Here is an 11,258-nt window from a genome sequence, read left to right as displayed (position 1 = left end):
TGATCACTTCTACAGACAGAAAAGTGGTGGTCTCTCGTAGTGCCTTGAACTGAGGTGAAAGAACCAGAGCCACGACTCTCCGTTAAATAGCTATTTTCCATGGAGTTTCCCATAATGCGCTCTCCCCTCCGATGCAGAGTGGAGGTACTTTCGTTATTAATTCGAAAGATATCCGCACAAATCAGACAGCTCCTCCCTGACCTAACATAAATGTTGTTGAATTCCTTCCCATCAAGGTTGAGCCAGGTGTCCCTTCCTCTCAAGCGGACTCTACGGAATCTCTCGTGGCATGAACCATATTGATAGTTTCCAAATTTGGCCTTCTCTTGCCATAATGACCACCGCCGCATCTGTCTAGTCGTCCAGCTCCCGTGATGAAATCCCATGCTGTTACCGGTAACTCCAGGTATACGGTGCCGGAAACAGAAACCGTTGCCGGTCAAGCCCGGTCGGTTTCGTGTAAATCTTGCTGTGCCAACTGTAAACATCTCGCCTTCAGGTTCGGGCAGTCCACTTCCTGCCAACAACTGTCCCACCCCCTGTCCTGATTGTCCACGCCACAATTCGCTAGGTAGTCCGCCAGCCCGTTTGCCTTACGCCTTACCGTATGAAAGACTAAACCTTTCATTCCAGCCATTAGTTCTGCAATATTCTCCGTCACCTTGGCGAGCCGCCAGTGTTTTGTGGCTTTGTTCGCCTTAGTGCCTCCTTGAATTCTCTTAGCTGTTGATATAACCAGTGACGAATCCCCTTCCACAATTACATTGCATTTTCGTAGGGATTTTAAAATTCTCAGACCATGCTCAAGCGCTGCAAATTCCATCTCATTATTTGTGCTTTCCCCAAGCGCTCTGTAATATATATGCAGAATTTCTCCATGCTGGTTTCGTAATGCACCTCCAATTCCTGCCATGCCGGGATTACCTCTCGAGGCCCCATCAAAATTCAGCTTCAATCCCCCTTCCGGCGGACACTGCCATTTGTCGATCTGTGAGGATGGTTGCGTTCTGTGTCTCGAAGTTGTGATGCTGCTGGTGGCTTCCAGTCGAAAGCATTTCAGAATGCATAAGTCTCGAGCTGAAGGTTTCTCGTTACATTCCTCTCTGCATTTCGTTTGAATTAACTGTTGAATGTTAGTTAATATATTGTCTTTAGAGAACTCTATGTTCCTGTGTTCGTCTTGAAATATTCTACGGTTACGTTCCTTCCAAATTGACCACAGTAAGAAGCCTGGAACAGACTTCCATATGCTGTTGACTCTTAGTGTGTTGGAGAAGTCTTTTTTCCAGTTCAGTATGGTTCTGTGAATGGATTCTCTATCTCGGTCAGAACTGCTGAGAATTCCTTCCATCCAGCTCCATAACTGATTTGCCCATTCACATGCATTAAACAGGTGGTTTATAGATTCCTCTTCGACGAGGCACATAGGGCATCTTGAGGGTCCCCTGAAACCTTTCTTGCACAAGTTGTCCCAGGTTAAAGTTTTGTTTCTCATTAGAAGCCAAAGGAAGGTCCTGATTTTCGGCCAGAATAGGCTGTCCCAAACTTTGTTGCACCAGGGCATGGCTTCTACCTGTTCTTCCTTTTCTATTATATCCCTAGCTTCTTTTAATGAGAAATTTCCATTACCTTTTAAACCCCATCTCAGCTTATCATCCTCTTTAGTTTTCCGAATCTTTCTTTTGAGGATTCTCTCATTGAGTTGCTGAAAGCTTTCGTTGTTCTCCTCTGTGCTCCCAGGATTTAAATTAATCCAGTCCCTCCAGATCGGATCCCTACTGCTTTGAATCCAATATTGATTAACTCTGTATCTACCCTCGTTTTGACTTATTCGCTTGAGGGTAGATAGCTCTGGGGTATCCAGTTTAGGGAATTGCTGCCAAGCATCTTCCAAGAACATGGCAAGCCTTCCATTGCGAATCTCCCAAAAGTTGTGCTCCTGTACTAAGCTCCTGTTATCCCTGGCATGGTTCCATATTGACGAACCTTCCGGGACTTCCTGTAGTCTTATGAGGTCCTGAGTATCATAGTCTGGAGTGGAATTTTCCTTCCAATGCCTCGCCCAAGGTAAATTGGGTTCTTTAATCCATTTCCACCATATCTTGGCTCCACAGGTTCTGTTGACCACTAAAGGATCTACTAAGTTCATCCCCCCCATAGATTTTGGCTGGCATAGCTTATTCCACGCTACCAACGCCCATTTCTTCTTATCCCCATTCCCATTCCATAAAAAGGATCTCTGTATGTTTCTCATTTGTTGCAGAATGCCCTTGGGAGCTGGAAGCATAGAAAGTAAATATTGCGGAATTGCCTGTAGAACAGCCTTGGTTAAGATAAGTCTACCCGCCAGGTTTAGGGCTTTGTGCATCCAATGCTTGCACTTTTTCTCCATGTTGGCTAGAACCTTCTCCCAGTGAGTTTTCTGCCAAGGTTTCAGAGTCAGGGGAGCCCCTAGATATTTCGAAGGCAGGGAACCAATCCTGAATCCAAGAAGCTGGGACAAGTGAGCTTGAACTGCCAGATGAGTGTTGAAAAAGAAAATTGTGGACTTAGAAAAATTAATCTCCATGCCAGAGGCTCGGCTAAAGAGATCAAGGATACCCCTATAAGCCACAGCCTCCTTCACAGTGGGGGTACCGTGTAACATGGTATCGTCCACAAACTGTTGATGTGTTGTGGCTGGTATCGATCTTAACGGTTGCAGACCTTTTATAGATCCTTCTGCTTTCTTCTTGGCTATGATTCTGCTTAGTCCTTCCATTAGGATAACGAATAGGAAAGGGGATAGAGGATCCCCCTGTCTTATTCCCCGCGAAGGAGTAAAAGGAGCTGAGGGAGCACCATTGACAAGGATTGAATATCTTGGAGATTTGATGAGAGCAAGTATCCACTTGATCCAGGCCCTGCAGAAACCAAATGCATCCAATACAGCTTCAAGGTATCTCCAGCTTACTTTGTCATAAGCTTTTGATAAATCTAATTGCATTAGCATTCCTGCTTCTTTTCTCGAATGAAGTGAGTGAATCATCTCCTGCGCTAACAAGATGTTATCTAGAATTTGTCTACCCTCAACGTAGCCCGATTGCTCTTCCGAAATGATACCAGGAAGAATCGACTTTAGTCTATTAGCTATGACTTTTGAAATAATTTTATAGATAACATTACATAGGGCAATAGGTCTGAATTTATCAGGTGTCTTTGCTTCTTCAACCTTAGGAATGAGCGCTAAAAAGGTGGAGTTGATGGATTTTAGAATAGTTCCTGAGCGTCTGGAATCCTCAACTACCTCCCAGACCTCCTGCTTAACAGTGTTCCAACAAGCCTTGTAGAAGTTGATGGTGAATCCATCTGGACCTGGTGCTTTATCGTTAGGCATACTCCTGATTGCCTCCTCCACCTCCTCCAGAGAGATTTCCCTGCTAAGGGCCCAATTCTGATCTGAGGTAATGGATTTAGGAATGGCTGCTGTGAGTTCCTTGATGGCCTCCTCTCTGTTTATAGGCGGTTCCTGTGCAATTGAGCTGAAGTGATCCGAGAGCAGAGCAGATATGTCATTGTGATTCTTTAATATCTCCCCTGCATTGTTTTTTAACTCAAGAATCTTGTTAGCACTTCTATGGTCTAGAGCCGACCTGTGAAAAAAATTTGTATTCTGCTCCCCCTCTTTTAGCCACTGGATTCTAGATTTCTGTTTCCAAAGTATCTCTTCTTGTATACATCTTCTGTGCCACTGCTGTGAAAGAACTTTTTCCTGCTCAAACGCTTCGACACTGTGGATGCCTGCTGCTCCATCTCTGTGAATCTGTTCCAGTTTGCTCTCTAGAATGGCTTTCTCCTAGAAGATATTTCCAAAAACCGTTCTATTCCACTCTTTTATCTTTTCTTTAGTTGCTTTCAGCCTTTTTTGTAGATTAAACATTTTGGAGCCTCTTGCCTCCAAAGGTTCAGACCACCATTTCTCAACCATCTTGAGGAAGTTAGGGTGGTCTAACCAAAATTTTTCAAATCTAAATGGTTTATTCCTTGGAGCACCCTGAACTTCAACAATAAGCGAGATTGGCCAATGATCCGACCCACAACTGGGAAGGATATCTGATTCTGCTATCATACCATCCATTATTATGCTTTCTGAGATCAAAAATCTATCCAAGCGAGAAGCTATTAACCTCTCTCCCCCCCTTCTGTTGTTCCAGGTAAACATGCCACTTTTGGGGTATATGTCTAGCATTTTGACAGTTTCATTGAAACTTGTGAAGGCTTCCGCGTCCCTATTAAGTTTCCTAAGACCCCCTTTTTTTTTCCAGAAGGGTGGTTATCATATTGAAGTCACCCCCCAATATACACTTAGACCTTGGATATCTTTCAATAAGTCTGGTTATTGAATTCAAAAAATTTATTTTATCTTCTAATTTCTGAGGACCATAAATGTTGATGCAAAGGAAAGACCCAGAGTTACGTGTGGGTTGAAATTCCACCGCTATGAAGTGTTTGTTTGCCTCAGCTGATAAAATCTGGATTTCCCTTGTATCCCATAGTGTTGCAAGGCCTCCTTCTTGTCCTTGGCTCTCAATCTCTAAAACTTCTAAATTTCTCCCAAGCTTCCTACATAGATTGTTGATGCTAGAGCTGCTACATTTAGTTTCTTGTAAGAACATAATTTCCGGTCTGTATTTCTGGATTTTCCGCTTTAAGATTCTGTGTTTTGCCTGGCTGTTAAGCCCTCTTGCATTCCACGAGATGATCTTCATGTTTAACTAATTTCCTTGGTAGGACGGGAAGGCGCTAAGCGCCTTCATCTTCCCTGAGTTTATCATTATCATGCCTAGCTCCTGTAGAACTTCACCACTAGTTCTACGGCCTCTTCTTTTCTTCTGCTTTGAGCTAGATGATTTCCATAAAAGACTTTTCGAATGGAAGCTATTGCCTTTTACTATACCTAGCTTCCTATTCTGCTTTTCTAATTCTGCTTTTTGCCTTGCTATGAACAGGTCATTTACCTTCCTGATTTCTTCTTCCGGTGCATTCTCTATTCCTCGGGCCTTCCAGTTCTCAGCAATTACTGGTAGATTCATCCCCTCCTTGGCTAGTGCCTCTTCCCACTCTTGATCCTCACTTCTGCCATCACTGGTGAGCATGTCAATTTCTTCTTCCGTTTCCTCTGTTCCCTCCTGCATTTGAACTTCGTTGTTGAGGTCCCCTTCATCCGTTCCTTCCCTGGTTGGTTCTTCCTTTTCATCATGCCCTGCATCTGATGTTAGGGTTTTGTGCTTGTCCTCCAAATCTGTTTCAAGATCTAAGATCACAAAAGAGTTGCTGTGGTTGTTTCTGTCTGTATTACCTTTATTATTCTTCCTTCTATTAGCTCTCTGTCTAGACTTAGGTTTTATGAAGGTTTCTTTGTCTTTGTTGGCTTGTGCTGTTTCGATCTCAACTTCCTTCCTAATCATAGGGAAATCTCTCATCAAATGCCCATGTTCATGACATTTGCGGCACCGAAAGGGAATCTTCTCATAGTCTATGGCCTGAAAATAGTCCTCATCCCTATATTCCAGCTAGAGCCCCTCATGCAGTGCCCCGGAAACTTCCATTTCAACACATTTTCTGGTGTAAGATGTGTATCTCTTTTGTAATGTTGCTTCCGAGGCCTTAATAAATGTTCCCAGCTGGTCACCAATTTGTTTCAAGGCATTCAGACCCCAATAATCTATTGGGAGTGAGAAAAAACGAATCCAGACTGGGACTTGAGTGAAAGATTCTTTCTCTGGGGCGAAGTTTGGTTTCCATGGTCGCATGTACAAACTAGCTGAAGCCAAAAAATATGGACCACCCTCAAAAATTCTATCCTTGTCTTCTAGGTTGGAGAATACAACTGTGAAGAAACCCTTGGCTCCCAAATGAAGCTTAACATCCCCCCTCGGCTTCCATTGTTGTCTGATCCAATGACAAAGAGTCCTTTCAGATGGCCAAATGCCCATAAATTTACAAATGACAGCATGTTCTGCCATGTGCTCTCTGTATGCCTGAATCTCTGGGTCAGTTATTACTACCCTGAGGTTATTGGTCTTTTTTGGTTTGCAGACCCCATTTGATGAAGAGTATTTATTGGGGCTTGTGCTTGTCTCCCCCTCCTTTTCCAACTTTCCTTGCCTATTATCTGTTTGCTCCCTGTCTTCTTCAGCTTGTCGCTCCTCATTTTCTGATGATTTAATTATTGAGGCGATTTTGTCTTTAGTTCCTGTCAGGCTTTCACCCACTGTGCCTTTGCCTTCCGTTGTGCTGTCTGGCTTGTCAGTTTCCCCTTGTATTTTCTCCTTATTCCTCCTGCCGTTCTGCTTGTTATTGTCAAGCCCAGAAATCCTGACCCCTTCCTTCTTATTTTGCCTCTGCTTCTGCATGATTATCTGTTTGAAAGTAGGGGTCCCACTGGACCCCTCTGCCCCCATCCGGTCGGTCAGCTCTTGACCTTTTCGATACAGTGCTGCGAAACGAGAGATTACCACTTCCAGCCCTGCAATGGTATCAGCACATTGGAAACCCTATTTTCGCCCTCGGCTCCTTTGCGCGCTCCGCAACTCTGAGACCATCCTCCCATACACATAGGGGTTGTACATCAATATCCATGTTCAAATACATTATTTTATCTCTAATAAAAAATTGTTTAAAAAATGAATAAGGCATTCCTTTTATGTGGATTTCCAATTTCTCAAAGACTTCTATAAATTCTGTAATTATGCATGTTTGGTGCAACTAGACCAACCTTCCCAAATAATGTGTATATGTTTCAAACCATCCATAGGTTGCTTTTAGAAACAAATTCTAAGAAATGTAACTCCCATATGACTTCATATGCCATGAAAACCATTACTAATGATCATGATCCAAGAATAACACACCACCTCTAGGTTTTTTCAGGCCATTAGTAATTCCTTGGGGACAGAATATTGTTCCTTTTAAGTAACTCAAGGAATTAGAACCAAAATAAATCATTTGTAGTTTAACTTTGGGAATCTATGCTACACTTTTTTTTGGTTATCCTAAAAGACTAACCCTATGTAATACCCTACCCCATTAGAAGAATACCCCTTACCTATAGATCCAATTGAATATAGTTGGACTTAAGAATCACAGTGAGCTAGATTTGATGTCGTGAAACTTAGTTATGAGGTCATCACACTCAAAATCAAGCTTAGAATTGACAAAGCTGAACTTGGTTTTGAGGTCCTCATGTTTGTGCACATTTGCGGGCAATTTCCTTATGGTGCTTTCCATATTATTGGTATTTCTATCCATGGAAGAGTTCCTATAGGATTACATCATCCTCAAGATCTAACAAAAGGGTTATTTGAGAAATATATCAATATATCAATGCATTTCAAGGGCATTGATAAGATATATTACCTACATTAGTATGTCAAATCCACAAGAAAAAGGATTACTTATGAGCTATAACATCACAATCAATGTCACATAAAGGGTATTTTGAGATAGGTATCCACAATTGTGTAGGAAGGAATGGTTAGAAATATTAGCTCTATGTCAATATTACTGCATTGACATAATTCTCAAATTCTTAATATTCCAACATAACTATTTTTTCAACCATCTGCACTATAGAGGCTAGGGTTTGCAATGTCCTAAGGAGAAAAGAGTGTCAAGTTCTATAAATATGAAATATACCTAGGATTTTTTATAATAGTATGGTGATCCCAAAATTGACTAAGCAATATTTATGAAATCACAAAGTCATGATCCCAATTAGACTCTTTTCTATTTTGGATAATGATTTTGACTTATTAAAGGGGTCCAATTACCACAATGGGATTTTTCCCCAACAATTTGAGGCTTATTGGAAATGATTAATTAAATGTCTTTAAAAGAAAATAATGTAAATAATAATGTAATTATAATCAACTAAAAACACCAAGTATTAATCTAAAATTATTTCTATATCGTTAAACTAATATTTGTAACAATAGTAGTATGCTTCTTTAAATTATCATCACAAATGATGATGATTGGACTCCAAACCTTCCAATGATGATAAATGAATGGTAGTTGTAAGAATAACTTGTGGATAATTTGGCCTTTGGTTATGTCATGGGGCTTCAGTAGTTAATGGACCTTTGACATATCATGTGCGTTCATGGCATATTAAACAATACCCCTAATTTGACTACATATTGGAAAATATCTATAAAAAACACATTATTTAACCTCCTACCAATATGAATCCAATATACCTTCCCAATTTAAAAGACCTCTACTTTCACTAGATATTGGAGGTATCCATTTTTCCATTAACATTTTTTATACCCATTTATATTTTTTCTTTAACTTTGAGCTCCATTTTTTTATACTTTCCAATATAAAAACCATTTACCCCCTAATATATGCTCAATATATTATGTCTTTTTTTCATCAATATATATCCTCCAATATGAATGCACATGGTATGGTATTGCTTCCCCAGCGAAGCCCCCATGGGTTATGTTGTCATTGACATATAGGTTTCGAAGTTTCAATACATGATTTGAACATTTGAGATGTATGATTGATTGGTCAAGCAAGACTCATTTTATTTCCAAGAATACTTTAAATGGGCATTTATTGTTTAAGTAAATTACATTATAGTTTTTTTGCAAATCAGTATTGTTACTTCAAGCCTTCAAGGCCCTTTAGTTATTTGTCATCTAGATGTATTTTGACTCAAATAAATCTCAAATTAATGGGGAAACTATAGTGATCCAACCCATACATCACAGGCCTTATTACAAAATTATTCAATGTGTACAATTCTCTGAGAGTGAACAAAGTGTGGTTCTTAATTGACCATGTTTATCATGCTTAATGATGTTTGACCGAGAAAATCATGGTTCACCTTGGGTTGACCTTCGTTGCCATAAGTGATAATGGTAGTCCATGGTTTGACCATGCTGATCATTGTTGAACATGGTTGACCATTTTGTTAATGGTAGACTATATCCGACCTTGGTTTAATATAATTAAATATGGTAAATTTATGGTTAACATGGGTGGATTGTGATCAACAAATGGTTAACTATGGGTGTTCATAGTTGTCCATATTAAACTAAAGTTGTCTATGATAGATTATAGTTTACTATGGTTGACCATGGTTGATCATGTTACTTATGGTTAATTATGGTTTACCATGCTTCACCATGTTAAGAATTGATAAAAATGGTTGACCATGGTATACAATGGTCAGCAATGGGAACCACGAACCATTGCTTCCATTGTTCACCTTTGTTGACTATTGTTAAATATGGGTAGGTAATGATTAACCATGGTTGTAGTTGTTAACTATAGTTAATTATGATTCATTACGGTTGATAGTAGTTGAACATGGTTAACCATGAAAACCATGGTTTGCCTTAGCTTGAACACATTTCATATTGTTTGACCATATATGACCGTGCGAGTCCATGTTGACCATATTTTTCTAGGGTAAACAATTGTTGACCATGTTGTCCATGGTAGACTATGGTTGGCAATGGATGACCATGGATGAACATGGTAGACCATGGTTCATATTTTTTGACTAATGGTGAACAATTTTGAACATGGTTGAACTTGGGGACCATGTTCGACTATGGTTGAGGATGCTTGATGATCTTTGATTGTGGTTGAGCTTGTTCACCCATGGTTGACTAACATCAAAATTTAGCTCATTATGGTTATAAATATGGTAAGTTATTGTTGATAATGGTTGTGATTGTTTAACTATAGTTGACTATGATTGATTATAGAAATGTAGTTGAGCATTTTTGGGCATGTCAAAAATACTTGAAAATTTTTAATCTTGCAGACAATAATAGATCTCTATTTGAACTTAGTTGACTATATGCGACCATGGTACTACATATTTACCATGGTATTCCATGTTCAATATAGTTGAACATCATTTACTATGGTTGATCATGGGTTAATATGATTTATCAAGTTTTGCTATGGGTATACATGTTGGCCATGGTTTTTCATGGTTTGATCATGTTGACCATCGATAAACATGTTGACCATGGTTGATCTTTTTTTAACATGGTTGAGAAAGTTCAACTATAGTTCAACTAGGTGACCATGTTTGAGCAAGGTTGAGCTTATACGACAAAGGTTAACTATGGTCAATATACAGTTGTCCATGGATGAACATGGTATACCAAGGCTATCATTATTTACCTATAAATGATTATGGTTGACCATAATGTGCATGTTAATAACGGTTGGCTATTTTAAAAATGTTGACCATGGTTAGCCATAAATAACCATGTTCAACCATGTAGACAATTATGAACATGGTTTGACCCAGTTTGACTATGTTGACGATGGTTGAAGATGGTGTCTATGGTTGAAAGTTCTTACCTATGGATGACCTTAGTTAATCATGTTTTACCACGTACAACTAAGAGTCGATAATTATTTTCCATAGTTGACAATGGCTTTGTTTATCGCATTGTGGGATCATTTTTTCCCAATTGTGATGATGTTTGTTGTTTGTCACATTGTGATTTCATTTGTTATTCGTCACACTCCATGAGGTTTATTGTTTGTCACAACCCGATGTTATTTTTTTTCATCACATGTAACTTTGTTTATTGTTTTTCACTTTGGAATGGCATTTTTTGTTTGTCATATTTGAATATATTTTATTATTCATCACATTATGTTGTTGTTTGTCATTCCTCACGCTACAACATCACTTATTGTTTGACACATTTCAAAATCATTTCTTGTTAATTACATTGAGACATCATTTTTGTCACATTCCTTTTCCAATTGCAACATCACTTATTGTTTTTCACATTGCAATATCTTTTGTTGTTCATCACATTGCGAGATCACAATATAATATTTTTTGTTTTTCATCACATCGTGATGTCAATTTTGATTGCCACATTACATCATTGATGTCAACATCTATCTATAGATGATTGTAGTCGACCGTGATTTACCATGATGCACTTGTGACTATGGTTGACCATTGCACCCTTGTTAACTATGGTTGATTTTGATGGCCATGTTGACTATGGTTGAACATGATTCCCATATTGAAAATGGTTTCCTATGGTTGACGATGTTGAGTATGCAAAATAATTTATTTTTCATCACACTACGATGATAATTTTGTTTGTTAGATTGTGACAAATTCAATTTTTTGTTTATAAATGATTACATTAATGTATAAATGTATATATTAATGTATTATAATATTGTTATCAAATTTTTAATATGTAGATTAGTCT

The 11,258-nt window shown here is 39.0% G+C and overlaps 1 protein-coding gene across 1 annotated transcript; it reads right to left on the bottom strand.

Annotated features, from left to right (window-relative positions):
• Positions 1-439: 439 nt before the first annotated feature.
• On the bottom strand, positions 440-4,748 carry LOC149224269 (uncharacterized). Its single transcript, XM_089388135.1, has 2 exons — positions 4,497-4,748; positions 440-3,835 (listed from the first exon to the last, which is right to left on the bottom strand). The coding sequence occupies exons 1-2, from the start codon at positions 4,746-4,748 to the stop codon at positions 440-442; spliced, it is 3,648 nt and encodes a 1,215-aa protein (XP_089244261.1).
• Positions 4,749-11,258: the final 6,510 nt, after the last annotated feature.

Source organism: Pinus tabuliformis, chromosome Q (genome assembly GCF_031772625.1).
Source record: "Pinus tabuliformis cultivar Carrire ecotype Pingquan chromosome Q, CPIR1, whole genome shotgun sequence".
NCBI lineage: Eukaryota > Viridiplantae > Streptophyta > Pinopsida > Pinales > Pinaceae > Pinus > Pinus tabuliformis.
This window is presented reverse-complemented; position numbering and strand designations above follow the sequence as displayed.

What these genes read in the sequence shown, in the direction of transcription:
- LOC149224269 (XM_089388135.1), bottom strand. Translation starts at nt 4,748, where the DNA reads ATGAAGATCATCTCGTGGAATGCAAGAGGGCTTAACAGCCAGGCAAAA. An exon ending in TCCAGATTTTATCAGCTGAG is followed by an intron (nt 3,836 to 4,496) that starts GCAAACAAACAC and finishes AATATCTTCTAG; the next exon opens with GAGAAAGCCATTCTAGAGAG.